General features: G+C 43.8%; 2 protein-coding genes across 5 annotated transcripts in view; one reads left to right on the top strand and one right to left on the bottom strand.

The window, feature by feature from the left end:
* Lrrc53 (leucine rich repeat containing 53) overlaps positions 1 to 929 on the bottom strand; it is a 31,873-nt gene extending 30,944 nt beyond the window's left edge. For both annotated transcript variants that reach the window (XM_087638470.1, XM_087638467.1), the window contains exon 1: positions 816 to 929. The gene's annotated coding sequence lies outside the window, so the exon portion shown is untranslated. The remainder of the gene's footprint in view (positions 1 to 815) is intronic.
* Positions 1 to 15,259, top strand: part of Tnni3k (TNNI3 interacting kinase) — a 267,980-nt gene that overhangs the window by 212,087 nt on the left and 40,634 nt on the right. For all 3 annotated transcript variants that reach the window (XM_087620881.1, XM_087620885.1, NM_181769.1), the window contains 2 exon segments: positions 6,642 to 6,701; positions 11,920 to 12,089. In XM_087620881.1, coding sequence (XP_087477007.1) covers positions 6,642 to 6,701; positions 11,920 to 12,089 — 230 coding nt within the window.

The raw sequence follows: 15,259 nt of genomic DNA, 5'->3' as shown, positions 1-15,259 counted from the left end.
GAATGGAGCACGCTGTATGACTACCATGAAATTCTCTGTTCAGACAGGATGAGAGTGTCTACCTCGGAATTCCCAGGGAGCTCTTTGGTTACAGAAATGAAAGAAATCAGAGTCCTCACTCTGCCTTTGCTCGGGCTCACTTTTGAAAATTCTCCACTGGCAGAACTCGTAGCGTGTTTATCCCTTCCATGAGTATCAGGATGTAAATCACAGTCTCCTCAAATCTGTTAATAAGGTGTCTTATTAAATTGTTGACTTAAGCAAGCGATATGTAATGAATACAGGCAGCAGTTCTTGTTAGAGTTTCTACAGCTCATTTACTGCCAATAAAGACAGAGAGAGAGAGAGAGAGAGAGAGAGAGAGAGAGAGAGAGAGAGAGAGAGAGAGAGCCTTCACAATGAGATGGGCTTTGATCATAATCTGTTTTGCTGGTGTGCTGGTTAATCTCACGAATGCTGAACGATTGTAGCCCAGGACTCAGAATCATCTAAGTTTCCTTCAGTTGATGGTGAAGCTCAAATCTACACAATGCACAGACTTAAAAGAGTCAGCCATCAAAATTCTCCATTTCTCCTCGTTTTTTTTTAAGTAACTTCATGGGGTGCAAATACTATTTTGTAATAAAGCATTTCAGTTGGCCCTGAAATATTGATGTCTTATTGGTTGTGACAATGGGGGACAGGAAGTTACAAATCCCCTAGCGAAGTAAGGCCCGCTCTTTGGGAAGGGCCCTCTTTCCAGATGATCTCAGAATAGTTAGTACAGCGGCAGGCACCTCACAGCACACTGCAGGGTGCAGATAGGAGCTCATTACCTACAATGTGGTTTAGCTGGTGACACAGGGTCACATCTTGGGTGCATGCCACACAGGACGCAGGGCAGGCTACCGTCACGTACAGCATGAAGGCAAGGGGTGAGAACCATCCACCTGAGAAGAGAGCAGAGTGCAAGACCTGTGAGAATGTGGAGTACATCAGTAGGCTGGTATCTGTCTCTCGGACTTTTACCCTTTTAATGGTGGCTGCTTCTTAAGGAGTACTGTGGTGTCCCCAAAAGAGTGAGAAGCTCTTGTTCTAAGTTTAAAGTGAACTGCTAACACATTTGATCATGAACCCGAGAACTCACACCTAGAACACTCCATTAGTAGGTAACTAAACAGCTCGGGTTCTTGGCAGAGCACTTTAGAGTTTGCAGTAGTACGTTTTCCCAAAATATCATCTTGTATTTTTTTTAAATTTTGCATGTTCTTTGAAGCTTAAGAAACGTAGACTGAAGGTGGTTGATATCTGGATTCGCACAGATAGGAGTGAACCCAGGCCTTTTAAGCTGGGTGTGACATGTGTCTTTGAGGCCGAAGGCCATCTCTGGCTCCCAGCCTCAAGGGAACCATTTCCTTCTCTACAGACCTAGGTGTCCAGACCATAGGACTTAGGAGACCGAGACCTTAGCTCTGCCTAGTGTTAAAGTCAGCTGTGGTATTGACCAATGTTGGTACTTTTCACGAATTACTTCACTTTTCTTTCTTTTTTCTTTTTGCTTTTCCTGCATTAAATCCAACAACCACCACCACTACAACCACCAATGACAGCAACAACCTGTCAACCATACAGAATTAGATGAGATGCTTGCTCTCTGGACAATAAATGTTCAAGTTCGCCATGATGCTGCCTTTCTAAGCCTCCCCAGTGAAACCAGCACCGTTTCAATCTTCCGTCAAAAGGGGTCTCTTAAAAGGAGTTCCTTGGTGTATAGAAAGAGAGGGAAAAAGGGAGAGGGAGAGAGAAAGAGAAAAAGAGAGAGGAAGGAATAAACATGCAGTATAAACTTGCTACATAAACAAATATGTTGCATAAACCTCATGTAAGGTTTTTGAGAAAAAAACAAAATATCTAATTATTGATTTAAGTATTGGTTCAAGAGGGTTTTAGCAAATATTTCAGATTCGAGGCCCAGATTACAACCTTTATACTTCGGGGATCAAGATGTAGGCAGAGCTCTGCCTCACCCGGTGTCATTGTGCGCAGTGTCACTGCAGCAAACAAGGGAACTTGAGGATAGGTGAGGTCACCTGACAGTGAGGGATGCTATGGAATCAACGCAACCATTAAAGGAGGTAGAGAGCCAGGGGTCTGAGGAGGCAGCAGGAAGAGTCTCTGATAAAGCACCACTTAAACATACGGTGTGAAGGGCAAAGGTGCAGGACGTCCTGCTGGGGAGAAAATCAAGTGCAAACTCCCTATGGGTGGGGTGGACTCCACGCTATGGCTGGAGTGGACATTATGAATTCGGTTAGTGGTTTAATAAGAGTTTTAGTGACATTTTCAGATTCAAGGCTCCTGATCATGGCCCTTACATGTTGGGGATGGAGAGGTATGAGGAGCCCCGCCTCGTCAGGTGTGCAGGCTATGCACTGGCACAGGCAATGGACAATAAATATGAAAATAGGTGTTTCATGAGGATGGGAGGCGTGGTGGGCCACACGAAAAGGGTGCGGTAGACTGCACAGGTAGAGTGCACCAGATGGATGCTGTAGGCCCCACACAGGTTTGGTGTGGCCAAGTGGGTATCTGCAAGAGGAAGAGCAGTTGAGCGGTCACATGGCAGGTCACTGTGTGCCTTGGGGAAGAAAACAAGGACATTGTTTTCCACTTATGCAAATGAGATAGGGTGTGATTACAGGCTTTCGAGTGTGAGAGGCACTGCTTGATCTGAGGTGCACGCTCGCATGATTACCTTGTCTGCTGTCTGGATCATGCTTTTAGAAAGCCGCGCTAATAGAAGAATATTTTAATAATGTCAGCAGGACTAGATGCGGCTCTGACAGCAGAGAGATAGGTTGAGGATGAAATTTTTATCTTAATGACATAATTCGACATAACGAAAGTGAACTCAAACCTATCTGGTAGACAATGCTAAGTCTACAAGAATAAATAAAGCACTGCCCACCTTCAAAATGCCTTGCAGATGGTGGTATCAATATGAATTCACACAGTTCTAAAAAAAAGGACTAAAACAAATCTAGCAAGAGACAGAGAGCCACTTTATGGAATCGCATACATAACAAAAGAATGTGTTCTATGAGTTGGATCTCCAGAGTGTGTCAGTTTTCTCTTAGGCGGAGCTTAAAAATCAAACAATTCTACTGTGAGAGAATACTCAGAACAAGGCCTTGTGGTCCATAAATGTGACATCAGCTCATTTCTCGCAGACTTACTAGGCAACAGAGAGTGTCGCTGTGTGTGTGGTTCAGGGCTCATACAGAGATTAAGGCAGTTCACAGGGATCCTGCAGTCACGTCCCCTAGCATCCCTTTGATCTTGACTGCCTGCTTGTGACAGGCAGGATTCCAGAATGAGCCACGAGATCCTCACCTGTTGTACTTGTATGCATCACCCCTCTCCAGGGGAGTGTGCAGAAATGTAGAGACAAGGAGCTCTTCTATCTCTGCTTTCCTTCTGTCCTATCCTAGAGGAAGGGTGTCCTGAGGGGACTATCCATCCTCTTGGGTGCAGGACAGAGGAATCGGTCAGAGACATGAGCCCATGCTGGCCAGGAGAAAACCAGCATCAAGCTTGTGAACTTCCTGCACCAGGCACCTTGACTTCAGTAAGACGAGACTCAGGAAAGAACTGACTCATCTGTGCTGGGCTCATGGCCCTCAGAAACAAGGTGAAAGCAATTTCCAAAGCATATGTTTTGCTAGAGACTCCTAAATCTGGAGTCACTTGTTAGACAGCAATGGCCATTTTATTGCAATGGTTCTGAATTCTGACCTCTTGGTTCTGATTACTCAAACTACAGGGATTTGAATTCCTGTGATGCATTTGGGACACCTAGCCTCAGAATAAATGTCATTACTAAAAAGAGAACAAAGGTTTAAGGCTTCCTCCATGTCCCTCCTCTCTGCCGAGTGACTGCCTTGTGGTTCTACACGGTTTGCTCATGCTCTGGTATCTTCTTTAAAACTTTCCAGCGCTTGCAGTGTTTATCTGTGGGCACGTTGACCATGGGGGGTGTGGATGAACTTTGAAGGAGAATCTTTATAACTTCATGGCACACTAGGTGCAAACACAGTAGAGAAAGAAGTCACAGGTCGTTCTGTGGTTTAGGATCTCAATAAGTAGACACTGTTGTCATTTACTGAACAGGGGAAGATTAGAGCTCACAGCTGGAGAGAAGTGACCTAGAGATAGAAAGCTTGTTTACACACCAGAGGCTGAGAAGATTTATCAACAAACTGACTCAAAATAGAATCATCCTGGGACAACTAAAAATGCAGAGGGAAGGAGAAGAACCCAGGAGCCAAAGGCAGAGACAGGGAAGTCTTCAGAGTCAAGTGAAAAGGCATCTTAGGGACAAAAGAATGTGCTTAATGCCATGAAAAGTAAGAGGAACTTTGAAACTTAACACCAAGTTTACCAAAGAGGGGGTGTTTGTTCTCCACACAAGGAAGATGATGGCGGAGAAAGTATGATTGGCTTGAAGATGTGTCGAGTTCAAAGAGAGAAGGATTAGACAACTCTCGGGGCATCCTGTGGGTAAAAGTGAGCAGAGAAGTGGAGTAGATCCTGAGAGTCCACATACTAGTTTTATTTTGTTGCTGATTTTAAAATGGGAAAACACATTGTGCCTCTCTAGGTTGGCAGGATGAGCAATGTAAGCAGAACACTGTCAGGTAAAACACATAATGGGGAGAATCGCTGGCAGGACACACACACACATACACACACACACACACACACACATACACACACACACACACACACACATACACACACATATACACACATACACATGCACCCACACACATACACACACATATACACCCACACACATACACACACACATACACATACACCCACACACATACACACACATACACACACGTGCACACACACACGTATACACACACATACACGTACACACATACATACACACACATACACATACATATACACATACACACACACATACACACACATACGCATACACCCACACACATACACACACATACACACACATGCACACACCACAGAGTGCACAGGTAACAGTGCAAGAGGCTAGCTGCAGTAAATGTGATCTTAAGATAAGGCTGGCATCATTTTGAGGAGAATTCAAAGATGAGAAAGAATAAGGAAGTTGGGCTTTGTGGATGAGAATGCATGGTGACAGGAGTGACTGGCCATTGTGAAATATAAGACAAGGAAGGGGATGAGTTAAGCTGGTAATATAAACATACAGGAAGTGGAGAGTTAGATGATGCTATGGTGCCCGAGGATCAATGGGAAAGTGTCCAATGAGAACGCTTTGTTTTTCCTGATGACTCTGGAGAACCAGGTGTCTAGAGTGTTAGAATTAAAGTTCTACAAGTGGGGCCCACAAAGGAAGAGACGTAGACTGTAATGAAGGAGGAGGACGGGGAATATGAAAGAACCTCACAGACCTTTTTATGAGACTCAGGTAGGACCCAAGAGTGAGTGCCCATGTCAATGAAGAGGGTAAGCTCACTGGGGAGGAAGAGACAAGGGGCCTGTAAGCCAGGGTGCTGGGACTTTCTTCAAGTGCAGTAAAGGAACAGAGCATACAACATTTGACTGTAAGCCAGTCATTAAAACTCCAAAGAACAGAGACTGTGTGGGAGGGGTGATAACATGGTGTGCTAAAGGGAGAAAGCCTTAGATATGGCAGCAAGGAAGACACAGCGGGTCACCCAGCAACTCAGAGGAAGGGAACTGAGCTGTCCAGAGAGGCTCCCATTTGTGCAGGCTCCGGAGCAAACAGTGTCCTCAGGGGAGGGAGAGCTAGAGATGGAGAAATTGTTCTGCTACGGTTCTAAATTAGCTGGCCGCTGAGCCTGCACATTCAATCGGCCTCTCCCCCTCCTGGCAGTGATGCTTTCATAAAAGCAGAAGTGGCAGGGTGCACCGTCCTCAGTATCCGACACAAGGAAACATATTATTTCTTTAAAAGAGACCAACATTTTCCAAGACTTCGAGATTTTTTCCTGTAGTTCCTCATTCATTTTTATATCCCTTGTGACTCGAACAAGGCTTGAAATATACAACGAACACAATAACCACTTAACCAAACGTATATGGCATTGTAGTTCATAATAACCAATATCTTCGATGGAAATTTTTGAAGCTAAAACCCAAACCTGAAAGTAGGACATAGTCGTGAAGACCTTAGCCTGGCCTTGGCTGTCAATCTGAGGTGTCATTACAGAAATGAAGCAGATTACAAAGTGAGGGTCAGGGGTTCCTCCTGGGATGCCCGCACCACACTGTAAGGCACCGAGTTGGTTAACGGTTCTCAGCATTCGCTTTTATTCTTTCGTTCTGAAGAAGAAACCCTGCCATTTAAAAAACACGCAAAGCTAATTAAAGATTTTCCACTATTTCATTATCTGAATGTAGTTCCAAATTCTGAGTTAAAACTCTTATCACAGAAAGACTCAACATCCCTCCACGAACAGTAAATGAACATTCAATTAGCCCTTCAATACAAGTGCATTTTAAATAAAAATATACTTTATTACTAATCTCATTCTTTACAAATGCAAATACTCAATTTTTCAAACCCAAAACGTTTCCTTTCTTTAATTCTTAAGGGAGAAAAATGGTCTTTTCTTGTTTTACAGGGACGACCAGAGTTCTCTGAAGTCGTTAGCAAACTGGAGGAGTGCCTATGCAATGTGGAGGTAAGAATCTGACCTTCCGAAATGTCTGTGTAGAAGCCCAGAACTACCAAGGCATCACAGGATATGAGGGTCAGAGACTCGGGATCAGAAGCTCTGACAAGCCAATTAAATACACAAATGAAATGAAACTATTCAAGCAGAAGGGTCCAGTGACAACCCCATACTCTGGTTACTCTTCTACCTTCTGACACAAAGCTCAAGTTTAACCCCGAGTCAAGCAGTAAACACAACTGACCAGTCTGGGGCATGGTGAGGTCCTGGCTATCATTGTTGCCTAAGGTCCAATCTCCCACAAAGCAGTCTTACAAATTGTCAGAATTGTCTTGAAATCCCTTTCTTCTTTTTGGGATCCAAGGTTCCCCCTTGGCTGGTCCCAGACTTCAGAACTTTCCTTCTCCTGGCATGAGGTTCCTGGGTAATTTCTTGCAATAAAGTTCCTCAAGGGTCTGGTAGACAAGGGGAAGGGTCTAAAAGTCTCTACATTATCTCTGCCAGGGAGGTGACGAAGGAAGTCAGGGAACATGGTGTGTGAAGACCATGACTGTGTACCTCACTGCTATGTAGCTGACCAACGAAGCCTCCAGGAAGAGCAGACTCGGCTGCTTCTCCAGGAGCGGAGGCAAATTCATATCAAATTTCGGTGGTTACAAAAACATTCAGGCCAGAGAGTGTTTGCAGTCATACTGAGCTTAAAAATAGGCATGTTTAAGAGAATGAAAGATTTAAAGAATGGGGGATGGGGAGAGGATTGAGTATCTGAGAGTGTGTATGACTCCATCAGACCTTGAATCTAGATCCCAGCCCCTGTATCTGACTGTTTACAACTTTCTGTAACTCTTGGCCTCTATGGGGACACACACACACACACACACACACACACACACACACACACACACACACACAGAGAGAGAGAGAGAGAGAGACACACACACACAGAGAGAGACAGACAGACACACACACAGAGAGACACAGACAGACAGACACACACACACACAGAGACACACAGACACACACAAACACACCTACACAGAGAGAGAGAGAGACAGACAGACACACAGAGAGAGAGAGACAGACAGACACACAGAGAGAGACAGACAGACACACACAGAGAGAGACAGACAGACAGACACAGAGAGAGAGAGACAGACAGACACACAGAGAGAGACAGACAGACACACACAGAGAGAGACAGACAGACACAGAGAGAGAGAGACAGACAGACACACAGAGAGAGACAGACAGACACACACAGAGAGAGACAGACAGACACAGAGAGAGAGAGACAGACAGACAGACACACAGAGAGAGACACACAGACACACACAAACACACCTACACACACACACACAGAGACACACACAGAGACACATACACACATACTCTGTGTATGCATGGGAGCAAATAAATAAATAAAACAAACATTTAAGATTTGTAAGTACAAGAAGCATTTGGAAGATAAATATTTAATCTTTTTTATTTTTACAAATTTGTACAGAATCAGCGAGCCTGCTAGAAAGCTATTGTCCATTTGTGTTCAATACAGAAGAAAGACACTATCTCAAAAAATGCACACCCCCACTGGAAGGCAGAGCCTTTACAGGACACTAAGTGATGGATGCTGAAAATCAGGCTAATGGGAAAAATTGCCTTAATATCAAGGAGATGTTTGCTTTAATTTTCTCTATAATTGCCTTAATTTGCTATATACCTGATCATGAAATAGCATTTAAAAATAGGCAAAGGAGCTAAAACAGGAGCACTCATCCAGAAATAATATATTTCAAATGCACAGGAAGATGTAGGGACTTCACGTAAGACTGTGTGGCCCGCGTGCGTGCAGTGGGAAGGGTCAGAGGACATGAGCCTGCACAAGAAATCAGGAAGAGAATCCTGCAAGAAACATTTCCTTCCTTGCAACAAAACCCAGCTTGGCATCCCTGGAACCCTCTTTATTGGGAAATACTTCTAGGATGGCAGGCATGAGTCATTCTGTCTCCTCCTCCACAGAAACTTCTGGAGAGGTTTTCATTGAGAGGGAGGCATCCTTCTGACATAAGGTCACCCTTCCATTCCTTTTGGTACAGAAAGTTATGGATATGAGGAGATTAGCTGCTCCTGTTGACTGAGACTTCAGGACTGACTCCTGGCAAGAGCACCTTCTACAGGACTTGGCTGTTACAAGACACCTTCAGGTCTAAGCTCCAAGAATCCCCTCATGTCACTCATGGACTTTGACCAGAGAAGGTTGTTCCTATCCTGGGATTATAACTCATTAGATGGGGATAGGAGGTATCCCATGGTGCTGTCTGGTCTTATGTCAATTGGATACACAAACTTGCGTTATCAAAAAAATAAATAAATAAAAAAGAACCTAAATTGAGAAAATTCCTCCAGAAGATGGAGCTGTAAGGCATTTTCTCAAACGGTGATTGATGGGGTGGGGTCAAGCCCATTGTGGGTGGTACCACCCTATGGTCCATAGGCTGGTTGTACGGTGTGCTATACAAAGCAGGCACATTGAACAAGGCAGGAGTAGCAAGCCAGTAAGTCGCACCTCTCCATGGCCTCTTCATCAGTTTCTACCTCCAACTCTCTGTCAGGTTTGAGCTTCTGTCCTGATTTCTTTCAACAACGAACAGAATGTGGAAGTCTCAGCCAAACAAACTGTTTTCTTTCTAACTTGCTTTTTAGACAAAGTGTTTCATTGCAGCAATAGAAACTCTAACTAAGACTAGTTGGTACAAGAAGTGGAGTGTTGCTGTCACAGACCTGACCATGTCTGTGGAAGGACTTTGCAACTTTAGGTTAGAAAAAAAGCATTGAGTATTGAGAGCTTGGTGAGCTGTTCTATAAGAGCTCAGGAGACAGCGAGTGAATCCCACATTGAGGTATTTATGTTGGTGGAGTTTGATTTTGCTTTGGTCATATTATGCCCGTGCACTGATTCTTCTTTCTTGAAGAAGGTACTTAATTTAATTTCAGTTTTTAAAGGCATCCAATGTTGAAAGACTTTGAACTTTCAAAAGGGATTTTTTGATTTTTAGAGATATTAGATTTTTTTTAAGTGACTGAAATGTTAATGTGTTTGAATTAGTAAAGGCCGTGGGACTGCTAAAGTTATTTTTTTACTTTTAATGTGAGATTGCTGGGATAAATAAGAAATGAAATGTGTGGCTTTAGAGTTATTTGTTTGTGTGTCAAGTTGACAAGAGATCAGTTGTGCTGACTAGTCTTATGTCAACTTGACACATAAACTTTTCAGCACTGTCTGAAAAGAGGAAAACCAAATTGGGAAAACGTCTCCATGAGACCCAGCTGTAGGGCATTTTCTTAACTAGTGATTGATGGGGGAGGACCCAGCCCATTGGGACTAGTTCTACCCTGGACTACTAGTTCTGGGTTCTACTAGAAAACAGGCTGAGCACGGGAGAGTAGCAAGCCGGAAAGTAGCACCCAATCATGGCCTCTGAGTCAGCTCCTGCCTCCAAGTTTTTGCCCTGTTCGAGTTCCTCTCCTGACTTCTTTTCATGACGAACAGCAATATAGATGTGTAAGCCAAATAAATCCTTTCCTCTCCAACTTGCTTTTTGGTCCTTGCCTTGCATTGCAGGAACAATAAAGGCAACCCAGGAACAAGGACAATGGGTGGAAGGATCTGGCAAACAAGCTTGTTTTGTCACATTAATCAGCACTTCTGGGACACTGTCCCCTAAGGAGAGAAGACAAAAGACCTATATGCAAAGAGAGTTCATTGGACAGGTTACACTAATTAATGAGCCAGGCTCATGGGATCTCATATGGCTCTGTCTTTCCCACTATTCAATTTCTCAGCCAGCCTGACGCCAAGGTCAAGGGGGACCTGCTGGTCACACTGGTGATGTGACAATGTTTGAGAGGGTCAGAAAGTATTTGAAGACAAGAATCTAGAATATCTTGGAAAATGAAATGATAGCACATGTTTAACAAGAATAAATTTGAAAGGAGTAACACACACTGTTCTTCCCAGAGCCATAGAAACAATAGCAAAAGAATGAACAAGAGACATGGTCTCAAGGTCACGTCCGGTGCTATAATAAGCTCAGAGGCAGCTACAGCATGAGGAGGAGGCTCTCCTATCACAGAACAAAAGGTCTGATCATCTCTCCTCTGAGATGACCAAATAAAAGAGGACCTGATTGAACTCTAGGTCATTAAAAGAATAATGAAAAAATGTCACCAGCATTGTAGTGGAGAGGAATCAGAATGCCAAATAAGTTAAAAAATCCTTTATTAGGAGGAGGATTTGGAGGAACCAGGGACTTTTACCTAAAGAATGAGGAGATCACCATTAACCCACAGGTTGTTTTCAGACATCCAAAAGACTGACAGTTAACGAAGAGATTGATTTTATTCTCTTTGGCAAAACCATTTACCAGGTATTAAATCATGCTTCATCTTAAAAAAAAAGTGTATTCTTACAAAAGTCTGTATGATGGTTCCTGTTGTCAGCTTGATAAAACCTAAAATCCCTGGGAAATGGATGCCTGGACACATTTATGGGTGATTGTGTCGACTGCCTTGATTATGTTAATTGATGTGGGAAAAGCCACTTTAACTGTGGATGGAACCATTCCTGACTGAGATCCTGGACTGTATAAAGTGGAGAGTGTGAGCTGAGTGTGAGTCTGTTTCCTGCCTGTGGGTGCAGCCTCAGAGCTGCTTCAAGCTCGCACTGCCAAGAACTCCCCAGCAAGATGGACTGTGTCTTGAACTGTGAGCTAAAACAAACCTTTCTCCCTTAAGTTATTTTTGTCAGAGTAATTTATCACAGCAAGGAGAAAAGAAATGGAGGTGGTGGGTGTGTCAATTTGTTTTATTTCAGGGAAATTTTTTTAAAGCTACAACTGAAAGGCTTTCTCTCTGCCATGAGTGAATCTTATCACCTTAATGAAGAATGTGGCCGATCTTTTGATCATGAAATGAGCATCATCAGAATAACATTTTTAAACATTTGACTTGGGTTTACTGTGTTTAGGAAAGATAGGAATAAAAGTAACACCAGCCTCATAATAGAAATGGGAGAGAAAGTAGCTGAAGCTGAGCACAGGTCACCACCAGAGGCTGAGGGGAGGAGCAGAAGCAAATGGAAGTGAAGTTAAACTAAGAGCTCAAATGAAAGCTGCACTTCAGTTGCTTGTTGGAGTTAGTAAACAAGGCCTTCCATACCTTCCCCATGCAGCTCATGTCTCCAGCATCAAGTAACAGCAGTGGCTCTCTGTCACCTTCCTCTTCTTCCGATTGCCTGCTGAGCCGGGGAGGGCCTGGCCGGAGCCACGTGGCAGCCTTACGGAGCCGTTTTGAGTTGGAGTATGCCCTAAATGCAAGGTCCTATGCTGGGTGGTCCCAAAGGTAAGTCCGGATGTCAGCAAAGGTCTTGCTGTAAATCCAGACTTCAGTGCCAGATAAAGACAGTCACCTGCATGATGCTGACTCAGGGGCTCTGAACATCCCTCTGGAAGACACTGGCCAAGGGCTTAGATTCCATTTTCCTTATACTGTGAACAAAAACCCTAAACTTTCATCCTTGATTAGTTTAGGTTCTTCTATAAGTTGTCAGTAACAGCAGTGAGCTATGGCAGCAGGGAGATGTTCTCTAAAATATAAAATGATGAAGCATTATAAATTATTGACTATATCTTAGGGTGGTCTTGTAGCATTCAAAAAAGGGTTCCACATATAAGCCCAGTGTCAGTCCTGGTAATAGAGGCCAGACATTCAGAGCAGTACCCATCTTCCTATCTCAGCAATTCTACTCCTGGATATAGCACCAAACACTGAAAGTCGATGTACAAACTATCCCCATACACATATGTCGATGGAAACCTTGTTCATAATAGCCACCAATGGGAACAACTCAAGTGTCCACCAAAGGATGAAGAGACAGCATGTGAGAGGTATCATGTACTATAGAATTATTCAGTCATGAAAAGGAATAAAACATAGATAATCCTTGGAAAGATATCTACAGAGTCCTCATTGTATGACCTCACTAATAATGAGGATCCAATAGGAAAGGTATGTGAACAACTTTGGCCATCACACACACACACACACACACACACACACACACACACACACACACACATAAATACTGCGTGATTACAATAGCTGGATATATTTGCTACAGATGTGCAGGTGAGAAATCTGATACCAGAGTGCCAGCATGGCCGAACCCTGGTCCTCTCCTGCAGGGAGGAGAACATGGTGTCACTTCCCCAGACTATACCTTCAGATCTTGCCTGTCTGAATTACCTCTGCAAAGACACTATTTTCAATGCAGTCATGTGAGGCGTTGTGGCTCCAATATATAAATTTAAGGAAAGACATGATCTATTCCATATCAACAGGTAAATCTATGAAAAAGGAAAGGAAAAAATAGATTAATGTTGCCAAGGACTGACAAAAGAAAGTTTTAGAGGAACTTCTTGATGGCCTATAGGCAGGTGTTTTGTCTCTCGAACTCGCTGTAGTTTCAAGAAGCACTAACTGGTTAACTTGAAAAGATGGGCTAGATCGTATCAAGATCTGCCCTGTGACTCTCACCTGCCCAGATACAAGTAGGGCATGCTAGCTGAGGCATGCCCTCCTCACAAAAACAGGAGCCTCACATGCATGCTCTTAACCTTGGCTCACATTTCAGCCTCTGGCATTATAGCACACAGTCCCAGTGTCAACAAGGAGAACAGCTACACTTAACTGCCATTGGAGAGAAATTTAAAGTTGCCGGCTGATGGACAAAAATCAACAATGATATTTACTAGATAGATATATGAATAATACTGCATAGAAAATTGGCATTTCAAGACAGCCATCAATGAGAATGAATGCATCTGGGTCTTGGTAGATAAAGCGTCTTGGCCTAAGAACATGAAGGATGAGAATGGGTGAGGTCAGAGCTCACCACATAAACAAGGTTGTCAGGCATCATCTTCTATGTGGGAACCAAAAAAGGCTGTATTTGTGAACTTGAGAGAAACCTGGAATCTGGAATATGCCTCTAAAAATGAACCATCTCAAGACCTCTCTCCTGAGGAAGCCCAGAGCTGCAGTACATGGACACAGACTCTCTGTAGACTCCTCTACCATGGAGACAGCACTCAACAGCCCCAAGGTAGTAAAGGGTTTGGGTGGCCTAGCAAGAGTCTCACACTGCCTGCAAGATGCTACTGTTGCTTTTTCTGCTGCTCTTGTAGTCCTCCTCTGAAAAAAGGAGTAGCAGACACAGGTAGGAGGAATACCATTTGGTATTCGGTTTCCATCTTCAGTATGATTTCATAAGGAACCTCACGCCAACATTTGCTTGGGTTCAACCACATGGCCATCATCTAGTCATGTCTGTGCACCCCCTACTTGTGGTTTCATCAAGAAGTCAGATTTGACACTTCTGCCACAGTCACATGAGGATTGTCCACCACAGGCAGAGAGGTATGAGGCTGAGCTACACAATCAAGGAGGGGCACTATTTCAGTAGTGAGAGGTTGGCAGAGACAAGCAGGACCATGCACAGAATCCAGATCTGCTACTGCAGCCGAGTCCAAGAATTGGCCACTCAGAAACTGACCCAGAGAAAGAGGCGTGGGGTGAGATGAGTTGCATGGAAGAGCTTGGCTTCTCGACACAGTAAGAAGGTAGGGAGACAGACCATTGCTGAAAACTGACTCAGTTGGCACACGGCTTGGTGCGGGTCTTAGATTAACTTCCTTGCATTTTCTCAGGGGCTTCTTTTCCACTTGCAGTACCTTTGTGGTGGTAGGACTATGGTTTTTGTCCTCCACGCACATTTCTCTGAACATCTTAGGACCCTGTTTACAGTATTGGTGAACCCCTCGTAAACAGTCTTAATTATTTGAGATCGGCGTTATAGATAAATGCTCCCGGTGAAGCGTTTAGTGAAAATGTACAAGGAGTCAAGAGAAGAATCATGTCTTTGTATCCATTGCTACATTCAACCATCTTGCAATTTGGTTGATGTAAGGGTGTTAACTAACAAATATGTGTGCAGCAGATAAAGAATGGAAAAGTGATGAACTGGCGTGATCTAGGGAAGTCGTTATGAATTTACGGCGGAATCCTTGAACACGCTCTGATCATTCCCTCCGCGTTCCACTTAAATAGCTGTCACCATGGGATACCTGTGAAACACAGGACACCGTTTTAAATACTTTGAACAGTTGCGTCATTGAGCTTTAACAGGCAGGCCTCTCAGTTATTGAAGATGAAGAAATGGGCTTAGAAAGTATAAGCCATTCTCTGAGTGACTGAGTAGGTGGCCCAGCTGGATTCCCACAGGGGCCTCTGCTGTGCTTTCTAAATTCCCCCAGTACAGGAGGCAGCAGGATCCAGAAGCTTGTTGTGTTCTGCCAATGCTGTGTTTTCTGGACTTCTCCCAGTTTGTTCTGGAAGGTGATCAAGGAATAGATTCAAGCACTCCTCGCAAGCCTGTCTTTCCAGCTTGTTTTCTGAAGGCTGTAGAAGGGAGTCAGTTCTTAAAGGGAAAGGACCCAAGGATATAGGAACTG

This window comes from Rattus norvegicus, chromosome 2, assembly GCF_021556685.1.
Source record: "Rattus norvegicus strain SHRSP/BbbUtx chromosome 2, alternate assembly SHRSP_T2T, whole genome shotgun sequence".
NCBI classification, from domain to species: domain Eukaryota; kingdom Metazoa; phylum Chordata; class Mammalia; order Rodentia; family Muridae; genus Rattus; species Rattus norvegicus.
The sequence above is the reverse complement of the archived record's forward strand: the minus strand, read 5'-3'. Positions and strand labels throughout refer to the sequence as shown.